The sequence below is a fragment of the Numida meleagris genome, chromosome 1 (genome assembly GCF_002078875.1).
Source record: "Numida meleagris isolate 19003 breed g44 Domestic line chromosome 1, NumMel1.0, whole genome shotgun sequence".
NCBI lineage: Eukaryota > Metazoa > Chordata > Aves > Galliformes > Numididae > Numida > Numida meleagris.
In genome coordinates, this window is record NC_034409.1 from 190,479,750 (window position 1) to 190,507,298 (window position 27,549).

At 42.4% G+C, this 27,549-nt stretch overlaps 1 protein-coding gene across 5 annotated transcripts in view; it reads left to right on the top strand.

Annotated features, from left to right (window-relative positions):
• TENM4 (teneurin transmembrane protein 4) overlaps window positions 1-27,549 on the top strand; it is a 593,977-nt gene that overhangs the window by 526,446 nt on the left and 39,982 nt on the right. For all 5 annotated transcript variants that reach the window (XM_021382894.1, XM_021382902.1, XM_021382887.1 and 2 more), the window contains 5 exons: window positions 968-1,111; window positions 2,116-2,365; window positions 11,795-12,027; window positions 20,964-21,118; window positions 24,425-25,302. In XM_021382894.1, the coding sequence (XP_021238569.1) occupies window positions 968-1,111; window positions 2,116-2,365; window positions 11,795-12,027; window positions 20,964-21,118; window positions 24,425-25,302 (1,660 nt within the window). The remainder of the gene's footprint in view (window positions 1-967; window positions 1,112-2,115; window positions 2,366-11,794; window positions 12,028-20,963; window positions 21,119-24,424; window positions 25,303-27,549) is intronic.

Sequence of the window (27,549 nt, forward strand, 5' to 3'; positions counted from 1 at the left end):
TGCAGCCCCAGGGTGCTCAGGACATCAGCACTCAGGCTTCCAGTGTTTCCATCCACTAGCACAGTGGAAAATACCAAGCCTTCATTTCCTGAACTACATCCCCCCCCGTGTGATCTTTCAAAAGGCTGTATTTGGTGGGGGATCCCAAGTTCACCAACAGCTCAGCACTGTTCAGGAGAGCAGACTTTTTTTTAATTGGCAAAAAATTAGCCATGTAATTGCTTTTCATTTGTGCAGAACGTACAATTTTGCTCTGTTCCAGCCATTAGTGCTGAAAAGATAAGGTAGGGCAGAAGAAAAGCAGGCCAATAAAACTAGTTCTTGATACTTCTGAGAAAATCATAAAGGAGTCATTATTCTGTCAAAAACATGATTCTTCTTCTTCCGGCATCATTTTACTCTCAAATAACTCCAGTTTGTGTGTCAGGGTTAAGAAAGACTCTGATTAGACGTCGTAACAAACAAAACCATGTTCTTCTGTGTACCTTTTTGAGATTATCAAAGTGACCACAAGTCAGCCTCATCTGAAACTGATGTCTGCTCATTGCCCATTGCTTCATTTGTTTAAGTCTTTACTCTCAAAGTAAAGCCATGATTTTCAGCCCATTCCTTACATGCAGTCTGACATTAAAGGTGGCAGATAGGATTAAAATGCTCCCATTTCGGCAGCCAGCGCTGCTTTACATTCTAGAATAGTCGTTGTTTTAAGATATGTCTTTAAAACAGTGCCTTTTAAGTATTTAGCACATTTGTCCAACATCTACAACTCCATCGACCTTTTTAAATGCAGATGGCCTTTAAAGTGGGAAACACTACAAGTCCACGTTGTGATGATGACATTTTAAATGAAATAGGCAGTTGCGTGTAGAATTGCTCCTACCCAGCTCAGCTGAAATTCTGTGTGTGCAGACTGTGCATTTTCAGGTCACTCATCTGGAGGAGTCTTTTGTTTCTCTCTTGCTCACAGTTTCCGTGGGTTATGAGTACGAGTCGTGTCCTGACTTGATCCTGTGGGAGAAGAGGACAGCTGTGCTTCAGGGTTATGAAATTGATGCTTCCAAACTTGGAGGATGGTCCCTGGACAAACACCATGCCCTCAACATACAAAGTGGTAGGTTGGCTGTAGCACATAACTGAGGAATAATGCGGTGTGGCAAGGCCCCGTTGCTTATCATTAAGAATTCAGTGTGAAAAAAAGGGGGAGAAACCTGACCAGCATAAGAACTCTATCATTTTTTCTACCAACCAATTATTTATGTAACCTGCATTTAGAAGCAATTTGGTGTGTGTAAATCCAAGAGAAGCTGATCATGGTGAATCAGATGAATGCCCATGAAATATATAGGCACCTCTAACTCTGTATTGTCTTAAAAGAAGGTGACTAGCAAGGAAAATAATCCTAAAATAATCAGAGTGTGTTCAGGTTGGACTTACCACTAATTATAAATCCACCCAGCCACAACCTGCAGTGTGCAAGTGGACTTGCAGAAATGAGAAGCTTCATGGGTTATAAGGGAAAATGGAAGGTTCCAGAGTCCTTGAAGAGAGCTCAGGACTGCAGCAGGGAGACCTGGAAGGTGGTCAGAAGGCAATCAAAAGATGGAAGCGCTGTCTCTCTCTGAATGGTAGCAGTGATATGGGAGCAAATATCTAAATTCAGCCCACACCATGGCTGAAAACACTACACTTACAGTGAACAAACAGAGAGCTCCTCTGAGCTTTGTAGATGAAACATTTCTCTAGAGAATGCACCATGACTTTTTTATCTCTTATCTTTTCATGAGCTATGTGATTTATTTATTTTTTTTCACCTGGTAGGCTGCAAATTACAGGGCAAAGAGGGACAGAAAAGGAAGGTGAAAATTCATGAGATGCTGAAAACTGGATTTCATTCACAAGTATAAACAGTCTTGTTCTCCCTGTATACTTCTACCTTGCAAAGAATGTGATGGGGCTGTAAAAGAAATGCTTGCTTCAGATAAGGTAGCCTTCCCTGTAGCAATCACAGAACAGTACTATGAAAATGATACACCTCCTTACCACTTCCAACAGTGCCATTGTATCCTCCCTGTGAGTCTGTTTCCTGATTTCTTTATTACTGTTTTCTCTCTGTAGGTATCTTGCATAAAGGAAATGGGGAAAACCAGTTTATTTCCCAGCAGCCGCCTGTAATTGGAAGCATTATGGGCAATGGCCGTAGACGTAGCATTTCTTGTCCAAGCTGCAATGGTCTTGCAGATGGGAACAAACTCCTGGCTCCTGTTGCCCTAACATGTGGATCTGATGGAAGTCTTTATGTTGGAGATTTCAACTACATCCGAAGAATCTTTCCCTCTGGCAATGTCACCAACATACTGGAACTAAGGTACGTTGTGCTGCATGTGGCTGTTATAATTATGCAGTTACATTCTGCACAGTCTTGCATACCCAAAAGGAAAATGAGAAAAACTTGTAATAGAAAACACAGGAAAAAAAAAAGAAAGAAAGAAAAAAAACCTGTCCAGATTTGCCTCTTCTGCAACTCTGCTGATTTTGACTAACACCAGAGAAAATTTGGCCTAGCAAGTTCATCACATACTAAACATATTGTCACATTTTTTGTGCTGCTAAATCAAACTGTGTTAACGTCTCCCATTTGGTCTACTTGTAGACCAGTGGGAATTCTTAAAATTAACAACCAGCCTCCGGGATAACCTAGACTTGGAAGGACACAGCACTGATGACAATACGTAGAGGTTAATCAGGGTAGATGATCATTCATACTTAAGACAGGATGATCACCTAGGGAGTCACAAACCCGAGGTTTTTCTGGTTGTTTTTAAGGGACAAACACAGATTGGTTCCCTCTAGTCTCCAACCGAACAGCTGTTACAGGATGAAGATATAGATGGAGCATCTTAGAGTAACTGAAGCGTTTCCTTTTACCTCAAAACAACAAAGGACAAAATAGATCAGGAGAAATTTTGGAGGCCTGTTAAAAGAGCAACCACTAAAAATAAGGAAGGGGAGGGAACATTACAGATTTATCACAAGTTCTGAGGAAATTAAATAGATTGTGACTGAACTGAAATTTCATATTGACTTCAGTAGTGATATTTTTCATTCGTAACATTTCCATAACAGTTACACTTACTCACTTCAAAGCACCAGAGCCTGGTTCTGGACTCTTCATGTGGCCCAACTAGACACACTCCAGGAATGCCTCTGGAGTTAAACGAGTATTTTTGAATGAGGCTTCTCTACTCGGAGGACCTGACTTGAGAGCTCAATATGAAATTTGCATCGTAGGACCGTTGATGCTCCCATTTAGCTCTTAAGATCTGGTCTGAAAGAGAATTTCCTGGAAAGCAAGAAGCCCTGCTGTACTCCATTTTAATCTGGGGACAAAAGTAAGGCCCTGTTTCTGCAAGTGCCATGTGGAAGCCCCGTTGCAGCTGACCAAAGCAGCAGGATCCCACGCAGCATTGCACTGTGTTACTATTTGCTCCACAAGGCTGCAGGTGAAAAATAAGAGGGCTGATCTGCGGCAGCATTGGTTTCTAAGATCCATTTAGTCCCTCGTTAAGAAGCACACCACAGTCATTAGACCCACAAGACCTTGCTGAGGGCTTAATTTGGCACATAGGGCTGGAGACTGTGGTGTATGAGAACAAAATCCAGACAGCTGTCACAAGGTTGGCACCTGCAGGATGGGTGTCTTGCTCTGCCCACACAAATATAACAAAATCAGGAGTTGTCGGATCAGGAAGCCCACGATGATGTGTTTACAGAGGGCTGGAGAGTAAATAAGCAAAAAGCTGATTTATTCTATTCATTTATGTGATAGACAAATACATGATATCTCTTGTATTCGTAAGGTGAGAAGGTGGGATAAATCCTCTGTACTGGTCCACATTAAAGAGTACAATATTTTTCCAGTGCCAGAAAGTTATTTTAATGACCAAAGGTGAGATTTCCAGAAGATCCTAGGTGATTTGGGGCTGAAATCCCATTGCAGCTCGTTGGGATTAATATCTCATTCCCAGAAGTACAATTTGGAAAACCCAATCTCTGTTTCATTGTCAGTGGAAATACCAGACCCAGTGGAGGTTTTACAGAGTGTTTCCTGATTGGAAAAGAGAAAATTGGGAGCCTTGACAGAGTGGCCTTGCTGGCTTTTGCGTAGAGCCACAAAGTTAAATTTACTCCAGATTTAAATCTGCTGGAATGATTGCTGCTTCATCTGTGCAAACACTCAGGTTACTGGATCTAATAAACGTTTCTTCACTCTGGTGTGCTATAAAGTACATGGGTTCAGATGCAGGCTGACTAAAAGCTATGGAGGAAAGCCATTGCTTTTGTACTAAATGGAGTTTGCTTGTGCCTTCTCAAATCAGCATCTCTGTAAGATTAACACCCTCACTATTTGGATTTGGGCTGTTTGGGTTTTTTTTTTGTTTTGTTTTTGTTTTTTGTTTTTTGTTTTTTAAAGTGTAGTGTTCTGTTGTTGAGAGGAAAGCAAATGCATTGTGGGTCACAGATAACTGCAGCTGGGTGTGTAACCAGAGCCATGAAAAATGTCCAGCTCTGCATTATTTCAGTCCTCTGGGCTGGAGTTCATGAGGTTACGGCAATGAACTGCCACCCACAATGGTGCAAATGGGAAGTTACCTTTGTAAATCACAAGATATTGCTTTGAGTGCTGGTGAAAAAAGCTGTGCAGATATCTCCATCTACATATATTTAGCTCTGTGTGATAAAGTCTGCCTGGCCCTATCTTTTCCATTAAGTGGATAACTCCAAGCAGGTGAGATCCCGCTTCCTTTGTGATATGCAGTGATACCTAAGTGAGCTCACTGACAAGTAATATCCAATATAAAATATATCAGTGTCATTCCAGCTAAGTCTTTATTTATTATTGCATTGTGTGATACAGTTACTGTCAAGTTTTCAATCTGCTAATAATGCTTCGAATTGAGCCGCTAACACCTCATTCTTTCTTCTATTCCCTGCTTTCCTGTCTTCTGTCAGAAATAAAGATTTCAGACATAGGTAAGCCAACCAGTGGAGAATTCTTATGCTGCTCCCTGTCTTGTTGCATGTTGTTACACAGTGAGCCACGAGTGCCATTTCCAGATGATTCAATAGGAAATGAAGCTGCTGTGATTAAAACTGGCGTAGGCGATCAGTCATCAGAATGGGGAGCCATTAATCACACAGCAGAACCGCGCAGACTTCGGCATGATCTGTTGCAGTCGCAGGGAGAGGAAATACCGACACAAGAGGAGTGTCTGTAGGAGGGTGGAAGAAAAGTGGGTGGGAATTAACCGAGAAAGTAAAGAGAGGGCACCTCCAGGACACAGGTCGCTTTGATGGAAAAATAATTCTCATATGGTGGAATGTTGGAACGTCTTCCTTTTGAGTTCTGGGGAGAGGACTAGACAAAATGAAAGGTCGGATGTACCTCAGCATCACCCAGCTCAGGAATAAGATTTTGTAAATCTTTGTCAATGAGAGCTCTCCGCAGAGAGCATTCACATTTTGTGAAAATGAATGAGGCTTAGCTAGGAGGTAGTGCAGCTCAGAACCTTAGCCAAGAAGTGCAATAAAAAAGGAAGTAATGACAAGAAAACAACATGAAAGAGAGACTCCTGAATTGGAGCTTTGTCACTAAGAATATTTGTCACTTGGGTTCATGGGAGTTGCAGCGAGTTTGATCCAATCAGTTTTGTTGAGGAAGATACCAGCCTCCTGTCATTGGTTGTGTTTGCAAGGACTTCTCTGGCTCTGACAAGTTTCCCATCCTTCTCCCCAGACGCTTTCTAAATTAGAAGGCTAGGCTGTAGAGTTGGGATGTTTGGGGTTTTGTTTTCTATTTGCATTTGGGATTGGGAACTTTTTTTTTGCTACATGCTTTTTATTTACTGTTTCTTTGGCTTTATAGAGGCTATGCAAAACCAGAAATGTTCATTTTATCTGCATGCCTGGAAATGCAATGGAGTAGAAAGTGTTTTTTTGTCTTATTGCCAACGCATTAATGAAAGACTGAGTTTCCCCTCTATAATGAACTGGCCCAAAGCTTCTATTAGTTTGGCTGCAAGGTTGGTACTCAAGACCTTTGCACCGACTGTCTTCATCAGGCTGAGTTCCAGCCCCCAGCTCCTCTTTCACATCATTGGAAGGCAATAGAAAAACTCATTTCTCTTTGGAGCAGCCAGGTTGTATCCTTAATGACCTAGAAATACATAGCCACTAAAGTGCACCTGTTTTGACAGTGAAGGACAGCAGCTGGATAGCTGTTACAAGAAGAGTTGTTCTATATGAAGGCAGTAACTGAGCCAAGACACATGGACTGGCCACAAATGCTGCAGATGCCACCAGAGCTTTATGAATTTGGCAGGGCTTCAATTTAGGCAATTCCTAAAAAATAAAGAATTAAATGAAAGCAAGAGAAGACATTCCCACTCCAGTGCAGTCCAGAGGTGACCGGTAAGGGTGGAGAAGGAGAGGAGGAGCTCTAGGTCAAATATTCCCATCTGAGGCTGCAATAAGAGAGTCATCCATGTGAGTTAGCAGCTGTTCTGTGTCATTTTTGTTCTTGTTAGGAAGCCTCTTCATTCCTGAGCCACCGCATGATGAACGGGTGTAGTCTTAGCCACAGCTGCAGTGCTCTGAGCTCCAGAACATCCTAAGCTTGACATCATTGGCAGGCAATAGTTGCGAAGAGTGAGATTCATTTCTGTGAATCTCGGTGGTTTGAAAAAGCTGTAGTCCATATGCAAAAATTTCCTCATTTCAGAGAATAAAGATTTCCTCCCAGTTATGTCACCTGCTGTGATCTTGCTCTCCGAAGGCTCCACAGCTACCATCTAAGAGGTTTAACTCTGCAGTGCAACATGGGTTGCTAAGATCCAACTCTGTTCTAACAGCCAAAAAGGCTGTGGGCCAACATGGAAATGTCAACTAACCCAAAAAGCATCACCAAATAGTGATCCCTCCCAATTTTACACCCATCTGTCATTTGATGATAGATGAATATGAACTTACTCCCATATGTCTGTGTCTATGGACCTGTCTTGATGAGCCAATAGAAGCGAATGACTTTTTCCAAGCGTGGCAGTAATAATCTGCTGTTTATTAGTTTTATCTTTTCTCTGCAGGAACATGGAGGGCAGTGAAACATTTCTGTCTAGATAATATGCAGAAGGTGGCCATGCCTAGAAATATTTCTCCATTCTTCTTTCCATTCATACCTCAGAGACAATTGCCACAATTAGTGGCAGAAAGAGATGTCTGAGAAAACTGCCCTAGGATCAGATCAAAAGTCCTTTGCAGTTAGTGGGTTGGCTTATGGCATCTCTATGAAGTTTTATTATCCAGTCTGTGACACTAGAAGAGCTTTGGGCATCGCACACCAACTGAAAACACTAAAAGGCCAAGTGTAAATTCAGCTCACTGCGCTGTGTGGCCTCCTTATGTGCTAATCTATTGAATGTCACCCAGGGAGAAAAAAAGCCCAGTACCTCACACAGGCTGTAATAAAATCCTCTGTTTGTGAGCTGCAGGGTGCTGAGCATGGAGCCATGGAAACAGCCCCATGGAATAAAAATTCTTGACTTCAGGAATTCAGTTGTTCTGTAGTCACCAGCAAATGCATGTGGCCAGCGGGGCTCAGAGGGGAAGAGGGCAGCTAGCACAGAAAGTTTTACAGGGATGGTTTCATGTGCTGAAACAAAGAGATCAGACCCAGAGAAGCACTAGAGTTCTATTCAGATTATCTGTTAGGGGTAACTCCTGAACCCCAGTGGGAGCCACAGCCATACTGCTACCACTGACAGAAGTTGTCCTTTAGAGAAGGTGATAGATGGCCTTGCATTTGAAAAACTAAGATGCAGTTCATCTTGTAACATAAATGTTATAAATGTCAGATGAATCATACCTAAAAAAATTGCCTTTTCTCTCCGGGGACATAAAGGCAGCCACTTCATATGTAAGCATTTGCCTTGTAGACATCTAAAGCTCAGTTAGGTGAATCCCTAGCTTTGAACAGAAGTCAATGAACTAGAAGACTACTTATTATAGTTAACTTACTGAAATTAGGGACCATCTCTCTTTTCCCAGTGTTATTCCTTTGAGTCTGATTTCCCACACTGGAGCAGGAGGTCCTCTCCTCAGGCTCCTCCAAAACACGGGCTCTGTGCCCAAGGGGATAATGATGGCCTGTGCATCTATCATGGCACTACAAAAAACAATCTAGATGAGTGCAGTGTGTCTGCCTATCCACCCAATGTTCTTATCACTTTGAATCTCGTAAGCTAGCTGAGAGCTCCCCAGAGAGTGTTGACACTATCCTGTCCTAACAATGAGGAGGAAAAAAGGACGTGGACGGGACAGATGAATGGGAGAGCCTATATGCAGCGCCAGCCAACTGGGATCCCTGTGAATGTGAGAGATTTCCCTATGCTGTCACAGCACATCAAGCATATAGGCAAGCCATATAACTTTCCTTTCATTTTGGAGTGCAGGACTTCTGCTTATGAGACTGTCCTAATTCCCAGTGACTACATCATCGTGCTTGCTATTACCCGCTAACAAGTCTGGATTTGGTAGGGATCAGCCCACCACATCCTTTCAACTTGGTTTTGTTGCTTCAGGGAATTAAGCTATCAATACAGTGCTCAAAGTTTCTTCTAAAAAAACCTTAATAGCAGGAGGAACAATCTGAATTGGAAATCAGCTCTTTCCCCTCAGCCCACTCCTAGTGGTGGCAGTCTCAGTATGGGGGATAAATACTCTTAAGACTACAAATACTGTAACTGATTGTCTTTTGAATAGCAAAAAATCTTGTCTTTTGTTTTGCTCCTTTATCTAACTGAGCAATGAGAGAGGATGAAAGGAAAAGACAAAAATCTTCTCTGCTTTGCCCCAGGCAGATTTATTTCAGTTGTTGCTCAGTTCAGTCCAATTTGCCACTCAGATTTTCCTATTGATTGTGACTTTAAATAAAAAGCAAGGCCAGCAAATTCCTGTCTCCGGTGCTCATGCATTATCACAGATGAAGCAATGCAGGTTGGGAACTTTTACAGGTTTTTTGGTTTGTTTTGGTTTGGTTTTTCTTTACGGTACTTTTACATTATGTTTATTCAGCATCTCTCATCCTTTGATGAGATTCGAAGGATCTCAAAGTGTTCCACAAAATCTCCAGAGTAGAACACTGTGCATTTCATGCAAGGTCAGAATGTGACTCCTTCCCTTTAGGGTGGTGAAAACTGTTGGCCAAAACCAGTGGTGTAAATTCCGGCTTGTTCATTTTTAACAGTCTGTATTTTAGCATCCCTGCTCCACAGCACGCCATAGAATAAGCCATCCAAGGGAGCCTTCCTACACCCAGCAGCCCCATGCATAGAGCAGTGCACAGGAGACCATGATGAGCCTTGCCTGTAAACATAAGTCTTGTCAATAAAAATGAACTAGTGCTTCCTATTGCTCACCCAGATGAAAAGACACATTCACAGAATCACAAAACCACAGAATGTAGAAGTTGGAAGGGATCTCTGGAGATCTGCTGTGGGCTGCTTGCCCCCCACCAGCTCAGGCCTTGAGCACCTCCAGGGATGGGGCACCCACAGCTCTCTGGGCAGCAGTGCCAGGGCCTCACCACCCTCTGAGTAAATATTTGTTTCCTAACATCTCGCCTAAATTTCCCCTCTTTTAGTATAAAGCCATTTCCCCTTGTCCTACCACTACTAGACTGTATAAGTTGAGAAGCTTGACCATGTAAAAGAGAAGTTGTTTAATTTTACCCATCTGCAAATTGCCTACTGTAAGACTCAGTGAGAGCTATCTGTGCTCTCCAGGCAAAGATGACAAAGAATTGCAAAGTGCCATTAAAAATCTCCTCTTGTCCACCTCCCATGCAAAATAAAGATTACAAACAACACAAAAGCTGGCTGACGTTCAGCTGAGCTTTGTTGGGACAGTCAGCGAACAATGCAAGGCCCTGCTCAAAAGAAATGATGGATTCCCATTGGGAACTTCCTCCACTAGGGCTGAAGCCACTTGCTTAGCATGAGTGACACACAGGTAAATGAAATAACACCCTACCAGCCTGCTGTCATTGGGAGGGAATACTGATGGAGACTGAACTGTCAGGCTGGAGCTGTCTTGAAGGTCAGAGCATTTTATTTAGCAAGAATCAGTGTCATTTGTGGAGATGGAATCTGTTCAGACTTTAATAAGATAAATCACAGGGGATATTCTAGAATAAATCAGAAAGGTGCTTTTTTTCCCAAAGTACTGAGTAATTTGAATGAAGAATGTCTTCTTAAACCTGACAATAATTCAGTAATTTTTATGTGCCCGAAGAGAGGTTAATTTACCTAATGTAAAGGTTGAAGGAGAGAGGAAATTTCTTAATATGAGGGACAGAGTTAACTGTGATTGACACTCAGCTTTCTAACAAGCTTCACCTGGAACATTCCACAAGAGCACAGCTCTGAACTATGGCCTGTACATTTACTATAAATTCTAGTTAGTTGATGAGTTTGGACATTTTTGAGGTGTTCTGGAGAAAAAGAGAGACTTTTTTGTACTTATTCCAATTATTACTTAGCCTTTCCTAGAAGGATGGAGACCTGTTTTCAGGCAGCAGGTGCTGTAAGTTTCATCTGTCAGTTTCAGGCTAACAGATGCAGCTCAATACACACTAATAGTATGCACTTATAAGAAAGGAAAGTCTTAGAAAGCTATAGATAGAATTCTTCAAAGGCAATTTCTTTAAATTGCTTAAATTGTGTTTAAATTAATCTGGTTGTTGCTTCTTGCCAGTTCCAGCAAATACTTTCCATAATGCAGATACTGGTTTATGTAGAATGGCTTGAGTTAGAAGGGATCTCAAAGCTCTTCTAGTTCCACCCCCCTGCTGCGGGCAGGGTTGCCAACCACTAGATCAGGCACCAGATCAGATTGCCCAGAGGCTCCTCCAACCTGGCCTTGGGTACCTCCAGGGATATTATCCATTTCTTCAGTTTGGGGTTCATTTAATGTTGTAGGCACGGAGCTAAAAATATTATCCTTTTGTCTCCTCACCCCATTTTCACAGCCGCCCTTTCTTGTTCAACACAAGTCTGACGTTCAGATTCCTCAGCCCTTCTTCTGGTTCATGCTGTTATTCAGGGCAAAGCATGATGCTCTAAGGGTCATTTGGTTTCTCTCTTCACCAAGGCCCAGCTGAATTCGGTGGTGGCAAGCTCCTTATCTCCACAAGGGTAGGATAAGACTCTAGGGTCTTTGTTGAAGCCACTGGGATTTATATGCAAGAACACCAGCTAAGCCCCAGTGGGGTGATCTTCACAATTGTATCTTCAAGTGCTTTGTATTTACGTCTCCTTTTGGTTTTTGCCCTGGGTTCTTCCTTGGGAAGGCAGGTACATTTATTTTTTACTTTGTTTTCTAGGTCAAGTGTACTAGACTTTCCCTTCACTGTCTGGCACTGCACTAACACCAGTTTCAGGGCTACATTAATTAAGCGATCCCAGGCACTGGAACTCAATCTGTAGTAGTTCCTGGCATGCATTTGTCTTGGTCCAGCAAGCTCTTTCCTTTTCAGTGACAGAGAGCACTCCCAGGCACAGCAACTGATCACAGATTGAGCTTATTAACACACCTGTACTAAAATTTTCAAATACAGCACTGCTTCCCTTTCCCAGTGTGTCCACCCTGTGCATTTTTATTCTCTAATGTGCTTGTAGAGATGGTTGACATAAGGAAGCAAATCATCCAAAAAAAATAATAACATCATGCCCTTGTCTTTCAGCCACAGCCCAGCTCATAAGTATTACTTGACCACAGATCCAATCACCGGCTCCATCTACCTCTCTGACACCAACAGCCGACGTATCTACAAAATCAAGTCAACCACCTCAGTGAAAGACATGGTGAAGAATTCAGAGGTCTTGGCTGGAACTGGAGACCAGTGCCTCCCGTTCGATGATACCCGCTGCGGAGACGGAGGCAAAGGCACCGACGCTACTCTTACAAATCCCAGGGGTGAGACTCCTTCTTCTCCACAGGCTTTTTATCAGAGGGATCTTTCTGAAAGTGGCTTGTTTTGCAATGCTGGAGGAAATGCCCCAGGATTTTGCATGTGGTCTCAAGCCAATCCTCAAATGCGTGCTAAGGGCTTGCCCATGGAAATAAAAGGGTACGTCTTGCTCTCAGCCAGTCACTGTTGAGTGGCTGGGATTAGTGCCAAACCAGAGGCATGTAGCAATGGGTAAATGTGCAAAGGGCAATAGAATAAAACCACCCATTAACTTTATGCCCCCTGTAGCTATTCCTCTTCCGTATCAAATAAAAGTGTTTGGTCCTTACCAATCTTGGTAAGATTCACTTATGTTCAGTTCATTGAGGCTTTCTTGACATAAAAAATAAGCTCTATAAACGTTGCTATATGTAAAATCCTAACAAAAGCTAAGGATAGCTCAGAGATACATAAAACTCAGGTTTATACATTGACATTAGGTATCATGGCCTCTATCTTAAATCTTATATAAGCGGATGTTAATTCTGATGTAGGAATGGTGTAGTTCAGTATGACTCCACCTGGCTCGTGATTAGCTTGCTTATATTTGATAAAAGCACAGTCAAACCAGAATAAAAGCATCACACAGCCTTCATGACTGTGAACTAAATTGTTCAAAACAGGTCTAGCCAAACATATGCAGTCCTATGCGTAGCCAAGACTTCAGTCTGGCAATCTCAAGGTAACAAGCCCTGCATATGGAGGATGTCGTCCCTCCCAGCTGTCCACAGCTCCTCTGAAAAAACACACACAGAGTGTAAAGATGGGGAGGAAGATGTTGCTGGTACACACACCTTCTGCGGTGGTTGTGAGGAGGGAAGGACCCCTGTGTGGGAATGCTTTTAGAAATGTGGCATTTTTGCCTGCTGTGCATCTTCTTGCCCAGGCGTTGGGAATGTGGGGCGTTGCTTATAGGCTCTTGGCTTGAACATCAGTGTGCTGCAGGTTTCTTTCTCCCTTGCATCTGGGAGTAGTAGCTCCCTCCTTCCTTACCACATCAATTTCCAAGCCCATCCCAGCAGCCTCTCAGCAAATCTCGGGGGTCCTTTAACAGCTTATTTCACAAAGAGCAGGCAAGAGGAAGGCAGCTGAGCTGTTGTTTCTCTTCCTGGCTGGATTTCTTGGGAAGTTATTTTTCTTGATGTAGAGATGATATTATTGTTACTAAATCCAGAAAAACGAAGTGATTTAGTGACCTTTTGTATCATCTCTACTTGTGATATTTTTTGTTACATTTGAGCTAGCTGTTTCCTGGCAGGATGCTCTGCATTTGGGCCAGAAATTGCCTTGGTGGATCTTCTCTGTGTCAAAGACCACCAATGGCCAGACTGCTTCCCTGGGAATATTCAAAGGGCCCAAAATGGATTCCAGGCACTCCAGACTCCCATGGTGTGACCATTCTATTGAGATGAAGTATTGTCAGAGGCATAGAAAAGGAACTACCTGCAAGCAGGTTGCAAAGTAGAAATTATCTCACTGAAATGAGTGAAAAGAAAATTAAGTGACTTGGGCCCAGAGATTCAGACAGTCCGACAGATGAGTCACGAGATCAGGGAATCCAGAGATCTGTAATCCAATTTTCTGCACCACTTTGATGTTCAACCAGTGCAAAAGAAAACAACTTTTGTTGGACCTCCATTCTCCCTTGTACAAGATAAGAGGAATATTACTCATTTCCCTACACTGGTGGAGGTTACAAGGTTTTGCTGAATTATGTTTCTGCATTCGCTGTGGGAAACAGAGCTGTGGAGTTCAAAGCTTTCAGCACTGAAATCCTTCTTGCTGGCAATTCAGGCTCTCTGGAGGCCATTCTTCCACCTCAATCACACAGCAGCAGAATGCATGCATTCGTTCCTCATAGCTCTGAAATTTCATGGAACAGAAGTAAATTGAGAGTGAAAGAGGAAATGACACGAAGCAAAATGACAGCAAGAAAATAATAATTCAGAGAGCCCACACCTCCAATGGAAAGTTTGCAAACACCGTTCTCTGATCTGGTTCTAGCCCAAGTTTGGAAAGCCTGCTGAGACGAATAGCATTGGCAGGTGTGACTCACTTCCCATTCACCTCAGTAAATGATCAACAGTGAAAACTTGCACTGACAATGTAAAGTCAGCATTGTTTATACCTTCACTGCAGTGCATCCTAGCAGAAAAACTGGCAAGTTCTCTTCCTTGGTGTGAAAGTATTGCGTATTAGTTTGAAATAAAAGTGACTTCTTGTACAAGTAACCAGTACTCATCAGGTTACCCTCTGCTCCCCTCTCTTGGCAAGGGAAGTGAAAGACATTAGAAAATGATTCTGTAGCTCTAGAAATATCAGCTGGCCAGGGCAGGACTTGGAGAGTTCAGCTCTTTAAGAATCACGGGTCTTCATGAGACTTTTTAAGGCTAAAGTTAATTTTTAGCCGAAGATAATTATTATGTATTTTAAGGACATCTTTGCAGCTTGTTCAAAAGTTGTACGGAAACAAGGTCTTGCCTTCACTTTCATGATGTTTTAATTAATTAGCTTTTAATTAGCTGGTATTTGCAGTTTGCTGGAAAATACTGAAAGAAAAGAATCCTGCCAGATGAAAAACAGTAATTCATAAAAACTGACAGATCAGTCATGGGGTATCAAATTCATAGAACTGAATCACAGAACCGTTTAAGTTGGAAGGAAGCTTTAAAGGTCATTTAGTCCAACTCCCCTGTAATGCACAGGGACACCCACAGCTCCATCAGGTGCTCAGAGTCCCGTCCAGCCTCACCTTGAATGTTCCCAGGGTTGGGGCATCTGTCGCTTCTCTGGGTCTTTTGCATCTACCTTTAACCTCTTGGACCAGCCAGGCATCGGATCTAGGTAGGTCTTCTGGCTCTTCCCTTAGTGGAAACAAACTTGTTGCAAGAAACAGTACTTTTCCATACTGTGGCTAAACAAATTCTGCAAATGAATAGTACAGGTAGACCGACAGGATGGGTAGATGGACAGATAAAATAGTGGTTGCAGTTGTTTGGTCAGGGTATTTGTCATAGCTGATACTCCCAATGATTTGAACAGATTGCCCAGCAAGGTTGTGGATGCCCGCTCCCTGGAAGCACTCAAGACCAAGCTGGATGGGACTGGATGGGACTGAGCAACCTGGTCTAGAGTGAGGTGTCCCTGTCTATAGCAAGGGGGTTGGAACCTGATGATTTTAAAGGTCCCTTCCAACCCAAACCATTCTATGATTCTTTGATTTACCACAGAGCCCACTAGCCCTTTCACGTGCTAGTGGATTTCAATATATCCTTGCAAATTCAAGTGTTACCACTTTCTAATTATCATCTGCTAATAACAATCCTCTTCTACAAGCAATCTACAGAAAAATTAAGACTCCAGCTTGTCAGAGCATTTGTTTTCATCTGAGTACTCACCAGTGGCTCTCCTTGAGAAAAATGTGGCAGAGAAATTACCAAGGAGCTTGCAATTAAGAGAGATTGCCGTGACAAGTCTGACACGATTGGAAGATGGTTTCAGAAGGGACAGGGCTGGGGGGTGGGGATCTCATTCATTTAGCACCGCAAAAACAATGCAAAATGAAGTAATTAATTTGGGACAGATTGCTTCCTTCACTGTGTCCTGCAGAATGTGTAAACAAAATCTCAGTTGTTCGCTAAGCGTTCTTGAGTTTGACAGAGTTATAAGAAGAAACGGAGCCCTCCACAATCTGTTCATATTTTGTCAAATAGGAATAAAATGAACATTTCAAAGAAGACCAGAGGCTGATTGAACAAAATGCCATCTCCTAATTCGTCCAGAAAAGACACAGAGGGAAAGAGGCAATGGCAGGGTTACGCTGCCCTGCTAACAACCCAGACTCTAATCTGGGACTTCCTGAAGAAGTTGCCCCTGGACCTGTGCTTAGATGCCACCAGCAATTTGTTGAGAAATCTCACTGAATACCTGTTTTTTCCCCCAGAGGATGTCTTGTGTTATTAATTTCCAGAACTTGTTTAGCCACAGTATGGAAAAGTATTCTTTTTTGCAACCAGAACTGTGTTTTCTGTTCTTTCTGCCTTTCCTCATTCATTCCTGTCTTTTAGCTCCTTTCTTGACCACTGCAGAGCACCAAGCTGATCTTTGCAAAAAACTAGTCTCACGGAATCCCAAGTCTTTGCTCCTCTGAGCTGTTCTACAGCCTGTCATTGCGTATGGGTAGTTAGACTTACTCCTTCCCCTGTGAATTCCTCTGTACTTATTGACATTGATTTTCATCTGCCATTTTATCGCCCAGTCATTCAGCATCCAGCCTGACAAGAAAGCTCCAAATGTGTATTCCTTTAGCACCTATTTTTATCACTTAGAACGGTTCTCCCCACCCATTTTTTTTTTCCCTAAGTAGAGCTAGAAGTGCAATGGAGTCACTTTTAGTGGTTCGTTTTTAGAACAACCTCCCTGTGTTCCAGCAGCTATTTGCAGTGGGACGTTGTGCTGTCACCTTCTTCACACTACAAGGTCCTGACATTTCAAGCAAATGTCACCACGTCACAACTTTCCGTCAGCACGACTCGCTGCTGTGATGCACATGGTGCTCCAAGCCCTGGTTTCTTATGGGATCTCTGACTAAGAGGAGAGATCCAAGAGGAATCATAGGATCATTAAGTAGAATCATTAAGCTTGGAAAAGACTTTGAAGCTCATCTAGTCCAGCTGCCCACCTACCACAAATATTGCCCACTGAACCAACGTGATTTCCTAACGCATGTATTTCACAACTCGGAGATCAAAATGTGGGTCTGCAACACCACCTGGTTTGTGGCAGCAGATGTTTTCTCTTAGTAACTGTGAGACTGAACTTCGAGCTGTGTGCCGCAAATCTTCAGTTCCTCTTACGTTACTATGGAAACCTGAGAGGAGCCTTCTGTCAAAGCGACCCAAGGCCTTTGGCTTTACATGCGTAACGTGCAAATTACCCATTTTCTGTGCCCGTCACCCAACACTGGAACTGTGCCATAATCAGAAAGGAAACAGAAATTCCTACCAAAAGGTGTGGTCTGACCTCTCCAATCTGCTGCAAAGAAACCATGGGATGCTTCTTTCTCTCTGCAAGTCCAAAGACTTGTCTGTGGGAGAGCTGGGCTCCTCTTTGCAATTAGAATCAATCATAGAATGGATTGGGTCGGAAGGGACCTTGAAGATCATCGAGCTCCAGCCTTGTACTGTGGGCTGGTTGCCACCCACCAGATCAGGCTGCTGTGGCCCCATCCAGCCTGGCCTTGGGCACTCCAAGGGCTGGAGACAAGGCTAAATTCTGAGACAGTCGGCTGAACTCAGGAAGGGACTGGAGTAGTTGCCGTGTGAGGGGCATGTGGAAGCAGAAATCAGACCTTAGACAGACTGAAAACTTTGTTACCCTGGGGAGCATCCTAGGAAATGTAATGTAATTGAGATTGCCTGGTTTCTGTGAAGGAGGGATAAGCAGAGAAATGCTCTGCGATAAGAATGCGTGCACCTGCCACGGCCCCGGAGCAGGATGATAAGTGGTAACTTTACCATCCCACTTCAACTTATTCGGGTGTGCAAGCTCTTTGTCTAAGCTGGAATGCAGAATAAAGTTGTGCTGTATCAACCGATCAGAGCTGGCTCCCGAGCCAAGGTGCACACAGGTTGTTATTGCTGTAACTGGTTAATCAGAACAGCCATCGGAGCTCAGCACTGAGCGCTGGGAGCCGCTGTCAGCACACACTGCTGATAAGTTCAATCCAATCCACACGGAACTCGCTAGGAGAGAAAATTCTGCCTCATTTAAAATCACATTATCCAGCCTGCCACCCTTCGCTGCCTTTTGACCTGTCACACAGAGTAATGGACAGGCGCCCTGAAAAATGCTGGTTGTGAGCCTCGGAAGGGTTCCTAGTTCCCTTCTGCTTGACAAAAGACAATGAAGAGCAACTAAGCTGGTCTACCACATTGCTTAAAGTGCTCGATTGTATTCCTGGTTGTCAAACAAACACCGCCAAACATTGAAGAAGTCACCATTCGGTGGGCAAAATAATTAGAGGAGCGATAATCTTTGGCAGCAGATGCCAGTGACAGGTGACATGGATGGCTTGCTGAGCGGGGTGTCACCTAGGGCACGACGCTGACAGATGTCATGACAGGTAAAGACAATTTCCTTCAAACCGTGGATGCAAGTGAATATTGATGCGTTTCCCTCCAGATCTCCCTGCAGCTTTTGACAAAGTGCTAAGATACAACTGATGCGTTGAGGTGCTCAAGGCCAGGCTGGATGGGGCTCTAGGCAACCTGATTTTAGTGGTTGGCAGTCCTGCCCGCTGCAGGGGGTTGGAACTAGGTGGTCTTTGAGGTCCTTTGCAACCCCAGCCATTCTATGATGCTATGGTATTGCATAGCAGGAATAAGTGGCCAGCGCTGCTGTGGCTTCTTCTGTAGCATTCAAGTGTGCAAAAAGTTCTTGCCACTTGTCTTTGAGCGTCTTGTTTCATGGTCCTGCTGAGATTAGCTCTGTCTTGGCATAAGTTAAACACAGGTATTGGAATGTAGGACTAGAAGCAATCTTTTGGGTCATTTAGTCTTGTCATCCATTATCTCAGAAATCCTGTCATATAATCCCCTCCAAAACTAATGAACTTGATCTTAAAAGAAGCAAGAAGTAATTTTTTTTCCTTATCGCCCTAGAGGCTGTTCTGAAACCTCACTGCTCTGTTGGTCAGATATCCAATCCAGGTCAAAGTGATGCCCTTCATGCAGGGAGATGATGTGAAGGACTAAGGAAAATGCAGTTTTTACCTCCCAGCAAAAATACATAGCTCCCATTCAGCTCAGTGATCTGCAGCGTTGGTGTCTTGATTCCTAACTGACTTTGACTCAACAGGTTGCAGTCTTATTTGAATTCTTTCTTTTGCCTCGGCTAAATGGAAAAGTTTGTTCTTTCCCTCAAACAATGAGGTTTTCTTGCCATTTCTTCCAGGCTAGATTATCTTCTGTGTCATTTAATTTCCTCTGTAGATTTCTGTAGGACCAAATATGATGCATTTTTCCACTTATCATCCACCTGCATGGCTCCCAGCCCATACAATAGTTACAATGCTGGCTGAAGGCCATGATTTTAATTTCCAAAGCAATCAGGGGATTAGTCCCTGCTGCATGAAGGGCAAAAACTTTTAATCTGTGAACTGCTGCATGTGTACTTCACAGCATACCTCACAGTGGATGAAAGTCTGAGGGTAAATGTTTCAGACAAGAAGCTCTGGCTGTAAAATGGCATTTTGGAGAAACACAAGATCTGGTCGCTTCTCAGAAACTTTCTCAAGGCTTTCTATCTGGAACAGATTTTCCGTCATATCTATCGCCATAATGACAGCCAAAAAAACATCATGGAGAGGATTCGTGTCACTAACTTTATCCGTCTGCAGAAAAATGTTTCCTTTGGAAATCATAAGATCATAAAAATTGGAAAAGACCAGTAAGTTCACCTAATCCAACCATCAACCACCATGCCCAATAACCCATGTCCCTTATTTGAAATATTTGAAATATTTGCTGCAGTCTCCTTTTATAGTGAGCAGGAAGGAGAAGATGCTTCTAGAAGGATTCATATAATCTCATGCAGATATCTGCTGTAGGGTGATATGCATTGCACCCCAGAAATAGGTATTTCTCTCTGCTGATTGAAAGAGCTCCCGATACTTGCTTGTATGCACAGTGCAGATGTCAACGTTTTTGCCAAGTGATTGCTACCCTGCTAGTGAAATAAACCAAGCAGAAGGATCCTGATATTCATATATTCATATATTCCAAGCAGAATTTTCACTTGGATAGGAAAGGACATTGCAGGCTTCTACATTCTTCTACTTTACTGTTCCTTTACATTCTTTGAGTGTCTGGAGATACTCAAATATTATGCTGTGCAGCATTCTGCTACTGTGGGATAGATGAGAAGAATGACTCTATTAGTATCCATGGAGTTATTTTTAATTTATACTGGCATAAAAGAGAGGTGAATGGGGCCCTTAACTTCTTATTCCTGCTTTAGTCATGAATACTCTCTATGACCTTGTGAAAATTGCTTTATCTCTTATTTTCCTGATACGTAAAATTAAGATGATCACACTCACAGACTGCTATGAGGTCTAATTAGTAAGTGTAAAGCACCATGAAATCCTCTGATGAAAGATGCAGAGTATAGCTAGCCTGGGATAAAGAGGATTAAAGGAGGTTGCGCTAACATAACAAGTACTTGAGAAATGATGCCGAGGGGGGAGGGGAAATAGCACAGATCTGTAGGGAAGGAAACAAGAATCAGCAGTCTGTAACTGTTGTTGACAGACTTCAAATCCAGTGATAGGAATGTGCCTGCAGAGGGGGTTCGAACAGTGATAGAAATCACCTGTAGCCATATTCAGAAACGGGTGAGTTACTGTAGATTAGTGGGATTGTTCCATGAGAAACCCTTCCACACTTCCACATCTGGCATTTGACCTGATGTGTCTTTCATAGGTGTTCTCACCACTGTCTCTGAAACATTCACCAGGGAAACATTTTCAGGTGCATGGCTTAATATTCATTGTATGAGCAAGTCGTCATGATTCTGAACATATAAGACACGTAACTACTAGAAAACCTTTTCTTTCCAGGGGTTCTCTGGATGCCATGCCCTCTTCCATATTTTTCAGGGATTTCTAAATGTGTCAGTAATGGTTGGAAGTGCCTTCAGTGTAACGGTACTGGTTCAGAGCTCTCAGTACCCAGGACTGCTGTGTGTCCAATTCATCCTTTTTGAATGCCAGAAAGTATGCTGTTCCCCACCAAACCCGCAGTCCTACTGTTTCATGGAACAGCCCAGACGCTATCTTCCATTCATCATGTATTTTCAGGTTGCTGTTCCTCTCTGACTGACATACTTTTTTCTTCCCTAGGCATCACCGTGGACAAGTTTGGCCTAATTTACTTTGTTGATGGCACTATGATCAGGCGGATCGATCAGAATGGCATCATCTCAACAGTGTTGGGTTCCAATGACTTGACATCTGCTCGGCCTCTCAGCTGTGACTCTGTCATGGACATTTCTCAGGTAAGACAACTTTTTAATTTGTTTTTCTGCTGAATAGAATCCTGTGCTTTCACCTTGTCTGCAGATCTGTGTGCCTCCACAAGTTCGACAAAGAGATAAGGGTGTAAGGGGAATTACATCCCTACGTATTCTGTAGTATGAAAGTGTCTGGGTCAAAAAGGAAGATCCTATAAAGACTGAAGGAAAGAACTTACTGACTGAACTCAGAATTTCTGGAGAGATTTTAAGATTTCTTTCATAGCTCCCAGCCAGCTGTGAGACACAGATTCCTGGGAGAGCAAGTTTTATTAGGCTCATTTCTTGAGGAACTAGTTGTTTTAAATTAAAAAGAGCAGGCAACAGTACTCATTTTAGTGGGGATAAGCCTTGCTCTGTGATAACAACTTAGCAAACCATTGTTTTGTACATTACTTCCTCCCATTCCAATTTGGCCCAGCACAATTTTAGGCCTGCAACAAATTAACATCTAGGAAATACTGATGGGAGGCTGCAGTGCCAGAATTAGCAACAGCAGGAAAACAAGAATCTTGAATTGCATCAGATTGCAAATTGGTTGCAGCTACCATCATGCTGGGCTTTTAAGTCCTGCTGCTTACAGGTGGAGGGGAAAAGAAGAGAGAAAAAGAAATCTCAGTTTGATGATTGCTTTACTTCTGGATGATGCGGAAGAGAAGTCTGTTACAGCCCAGCACTCTGTTTTGCAGAGCACTGGCCAACCTGTCAAATCGTGCCGGTTTCGAGATGCTGTCCTTTGAAACCTTTGAGCCACTTGTGGTTTGCCTGGCTAGAGGAATGTTACCCTCTCTTATGAAAATACAGATCATAGCTGGAGGGCTAAGTACTGTTATTCAGCCACAATAGATGTCAACGGGGTTTCCTTTTTGTAACTACCTAGATAATTTCCATGCTCCCACATGGAATCTGTTCTTCCTGTTTTTCCTTCTAATTTGAAAAGGTTATTCTTGCTTCTTTGCAACTGTTTCCCACTGTCCACAATTTATGAACAAGCTGAAATTATGAGTTTTAAAAGCTCTTGTGCCTTTTGAAGACGTAAATTTTGCTGGTTAAAGGCCATTTTGTAGTATGTTTCTCATCTTGTAGGCATGTTTTTTTTTCTCTATCTGAATTTCAGGGGCAGTTACCACAAGACCACTGTGGATTGAGGATTTAAAAATTATTCTTGGGCAAGTTATGTGGTTTATATGCCTACCAATGTCATATTTAAACGTTTCTTAGATGAGCTGAAATGTATCAGCTAAAGCCTCTTTCTCTTCTGTCATAATACGGTTGGAGCCATTCTTAGATAAACCTGTACTGGCACAGACAGATTAACCAGTCGTGTTCTGGACGGACATACCAAAGGCAAGATTAATGAAGGAAAAATTAATGAAGAAATAATCAACACAGCACAAAGCCTAGTGTAGGAATTGCCTTTTATCGTTTGCAATGGCTAGAAGGGTCTTTTCAGTCAGGTCCCTGGAGCTATCTGGGACGTGAAAACATGAAATATTTAGCTGTCAGTGTTGACAGGGAGTGGTTTTTAAGAACAGTTATGAACAATCAGTTTAGAATAAACTCTGCTCGTGTTGCTAACTCAAGGCTGTGGAGCTTAAAGGCCATTGAAGTAGTGGGGACATGCCTTATTGAAGGGGAATGCACAGGCTATAATGTTTCACTACAGAAAGGGTTAAAATAGGCCAGGTGCTGAGAACAGGAAGGATATTTTGTCAACAGAGAATCAGACCAGGCAGAGATTAGCGCACTGCTTAGCCACGAAACTGAGCTTCACAAGCCCAGCCATTAGAAGGCATAGTGAACCAAGCACCTTGCAACTGATGCTTTAAGAAAAAGAAAGTTGAAAAAGGATTTAAATGGGAATAAAAGCATCAAAAGTAAAGCATGGCTGTGGCAGAGATGTTCAGCTATAGGCTTTAAAAGTATGAATCTTTTGTGTGACTCTTGGCCTCTTCTTGCTCTTGGTTTTGAATGAAGTCACAATGTGGGATGACGCACTGGACTTGAGCCTACTCCTGTGTCCTCCTTCCAATAAGATTACTACCTTATGGATACAAAATACTCCTAATTTAGCCACTTCAGACAACCAAGAAGTGCAACAACCAAGAATATGCAACAATCAAGATGGAGGGTGGAAGAGGAAGGTTTGCAGCAAAGAAACAAGGGCATTTTGGAATGGCACAGCCTGGTGTGTGCCCTTCCCAGAGCTCACAGTTGCAGCACATCATGTTCTTGTGAACACCAGAAAAAAAAAAAGAAATTACAGACAGAAGTGGAGAGAATGGCACAAAGCGGCCAGTTTCTTAGTTAACCAGTAGATATCAAATCCACCTGCTCCAACTTGGAGTTGCCTGGCTGACTGAAAGGCAGTGCACTACCAGAATAGCTGTTTGTTTGTAACTCATTGAAAATCTATTTAAAGTCTTCCTGGAGGTGACCAAGAGCATTCTTTAAAGCTGTTCATTTCCAGTTCCACTTCACATGTCTGCAATGGGGAACAGGCACCATTAAGAAAACATTTAAGCAATTGATTGGCTCCTACACATTACAAAAAAGAAAATGCACATCTTATTGTACTTGGTTAAAAAAAAGAGGGGGAGAAGACCCTGAATTCTATTGGTAGAGGTTTCTTTGTATTGACAACTAAAAAAGTAGACTCACTTTAAAAGAGAGCATCTTGCACAAATAGAGCTATAAACAGAGACCTTCTAGCGCTCACTCACTTGTGGTGTTACCAGTCTATGTGCCTATGGATTATCAGTGTATAACTGGGATATGTCACTTGAAGCCTTTCTTCCATTCTGTTAAAAAAAAAAAGAAAAAAAACACTGTAAGGACACAAGCATTCCATTCTACAAAGCTCAAGAGCCCAAATTTCTTGTGATTTGCTGTTTTGCCTTTTTGCAGCATCAAGCACAAAATAGGTGGTTATAACCTGGATGTTCACATGCTGACACAGCTGCTAGTTTTCTGTATTTCTCTTTGTCATTTACTGAGAGGAGCTGGGCCACTTGTCTGGAGAATCATTTAGTAAAAGGGTTGTTGTTTTGTTTGACTGATTGATTTTACAATACTTAGCCAACAAAATTCCTAGTCTCAGGTCTCTGCTCTCAGGTGCAAGCTCTGTCAATCCAAAGAGTGCCATCATACCAAGCAGTAACAATCAGTTGTGCATACCCATTCTCCCTTTAATCCATGTTGGCACATCCTCACTTGAGATTGGTTTACATCAATCATACATTGAAAAAAGATCTCATTATAACCATTTCCTTGTGCTTTTTTACCATTAAGGTTCGTCTCGAATGGCCCACGGATCTGGCAGTCAACCCGATGGATAATTCCCTGTATGTGCTCGACAACAACGTTGTGTTACAGATTTCTGAGAACCACCAAGTGCGCATAGTGGCAGGGAGGCCCATGCACTGCCAGGTCCCAGGGATGGATCACTTCCTCCTTAGCAAGGTGGCAATACACGCCACCCTGGAGTCTGCCACTGCCCTGGCTGTCTCACATAATGGGGTCCTATATATTGCTGAAACTGATGAGAAAAAGATCAACCGCATCAGGCAGGTTACCACCAATGGAGAGATTTCTCTCGTTGCTGGTGCCCCGAGCAGCTGTGACTGCAAGAATGATGCTAACTGTGACTGCTTCTCCGGGGATGATGGCTACGCCAAGGACGCCAAACTCAATGCACCGTCCTCCCTTGCAGTGTGTGCAGACGGAGAGCTGTACGTCGCTGATCTTGGAAATATCCGAATACGCTTCATACGGAAAAACAAACCATTCCTCAACACGCAAAATATGTATGAGTTATCCTCACCCATAGACCAGGAACTCTACTTGTTTGACACCAGCGGTAAGCACCTATATACTCAGAGCCTTACCACTGGAGATTATCTTTACAATTTTACTTATTCTGGAGATGGAGATATAACCCTTATCACTGACAACAATGGCAACTTAGTCAATATCCGAAGAGATTCCACGGGGATGCCCCTCTGGCTTGTGGTGCCCGATGGCCAAGTCTACTGGGTGACAATTGGTACCAACAGCGCACTCAAGAGTGTAACCACACAGGGACATGAAGTGGCCATGATGACTTACCATGGCAACTCTGGTCTCCTTGCCACCAAAAGCAATGAGAATGGCTGGACAACTTTTTACGAGTAAGTATGTTTTGAGTATTATGCAGCTGTCTTCATTCTATGTTCTCTGATCCATGGAAAGATGATGGATTCTTAATTCTCCTGACAGAGCCATAGTTCAAGTATAATGTCCAGAATGGATAATATTAGATCACACAAAAACATCCTATTGGCTGTGTGTTAGAATTTGAATAAACTCTCCCTACAAAATCAACTTCACACAAAGTTTGTGCTGAATTTTTCTGAATCAGCTAAGGAATTTGGACACCTGGTTCTCCTTAACTGTAGTTGGGACTAGAAACTTAGGCTGCATGTCAGAGAATTTTGCTTGGCTTTGAAAGCATCAAAAGAGTGAAAGTTCCATCAGATCCTCTTTCTCTCAGCTTTTCACCTACTTCCTATGATCCGTTGCCTTTTTGAGCTTGTTTAAAGTGGCTGATGTAAAATGACAACTGACAATGACTAATGAAGGCTTGCTCAGAAAACAATTCTGTAATTAATGGACTGTTCTGTTTCTATTGTTATAGTTGGCCCCACTAAGCTTCAAAAATAGTCTCAGAGCTGCTGAAGACCATCCCTGGCCAATGAATTTTTGAGCAGAGAGAAGACAGGATTTGTTGAAAAAAAGCAGAGATATCAGTGACTTGAAACCTTGTTTTGATTTTGTATTATTATTAGCAATCCTCTGCTTATAAATACCACGAAGACAATATACTTATAATGTCAAATAGAAAAAAGATAACTCAAACAAGGACATCTAGAAGGATGGTCTACAAATTCATCCTGCTGTTGAGGAGCCATCCCACTCTTCCTTAGTTCCATTTTTATTCTCAAGTTCCAGCCTTTTTTAAATGTTCCTCATAGTGCATAATTTCCCATATGGTTTGAATGGTTACATGGAAGCATTCAGATACCATAATCATACACTCATTGTAGAAGACCAGTTTGGCTGAAATAGACAGTTCCCAAGAGGAACCTTTTTTTTCCCTAGAGGAAAAAGAATAGACTAAGAGATTCAGGGAAAGAAAGCCGGCTAATCCTATATATTCATGTGTTATACATGCAGTTGCTTTGACTCTTTCTTTAAAATGTTCCAGGCCCAGTTTTGAGTTTTTTTGCTCCTGCTGTTAAAAGAACTGAGGGAGACTTTGTGATGAATCTTTTGAAAGGTTATTTGCATTCCATCAATGTTCTGCTTGCAATTACTACAGCAATATTCCTCAGTGAATCAAAGTTAATACCCTTCCATCTCTTACATTGGATTTGTTTGAGGGAGGCTTTAGTGTGGAAAGATAGGATGTTTTTCTCTATGGGGTGAAAACCTGCTATATCGTCAGCATCATCATGCTAAATCAAGGCGACATTTTCTTTTTGCAAAGAATCCAATAGTTCCTGTGCTTGAAAGCAGATGTAGCCGTGGACAGAGAAGGAAACTAAACGTTACAGCTAATAACGGTCAAATTTATACCAAAAACATAGTTTTTTATTTAAAAGTGTAAATGAAAGTATAAAGGAGGTAAAAACAGACAGAAGCTGAAATCCAGCTTACTCTGTGGCTACATTTATAACAGTAATCCATTATTTCTTGCTATCCAACAAAATAGAGCATTTGTGAAAGTCATCATTCTGGTCCTTTTATGCACTTCAGAAGAGTCATAAGAAAGCTTTTTAGAGCTAAATGGAAGACAATATTCTCCAATGGTTACACTATGGAAATCTTGACTAGAGCAAGTCAGCATATGTGATAGCGCAGCATCACTGAAAATAGAGGTGGGAATGTGCCTTCAGAGATATCTCATCCAAACCTGTGATCAGTTATCTCTATTTAACTGTTCCTGACAGATTCTGATGTACCTTTATACAACTACAGGGTAAAAGTCTACATCTGAATTAGTTACCTCAGCCTCCCTTTATAGGCAGTAGAGAGAAACAGGCACTACTGAGGTGAGTTTTGGATGAGTTGTATCTTATATCAGCTTTAGGATGTGATGAGACAGGTATGCTGAATGTTTCTCTCTGTAAATGTAGTCCAGAATGATTAGCTCAGATAAAGATGTTTACATTGCAGATGTCTACAGTTTGTTCAAATGGATCCTCTCAAAGTTATCTAAGTTATTCATAAATACTGCTAGTGATAAGAATGTATTTACCTATCTTATTGTTACTGTCAGAGGCTTTTTATATACTCAGTTTAAATCTTCCTTGCTTGAATCGGAGACTGCCTCTCCTCTCCTCTCCTCTCCTCTCCTCTCCTCTCCTCTCCTCTCC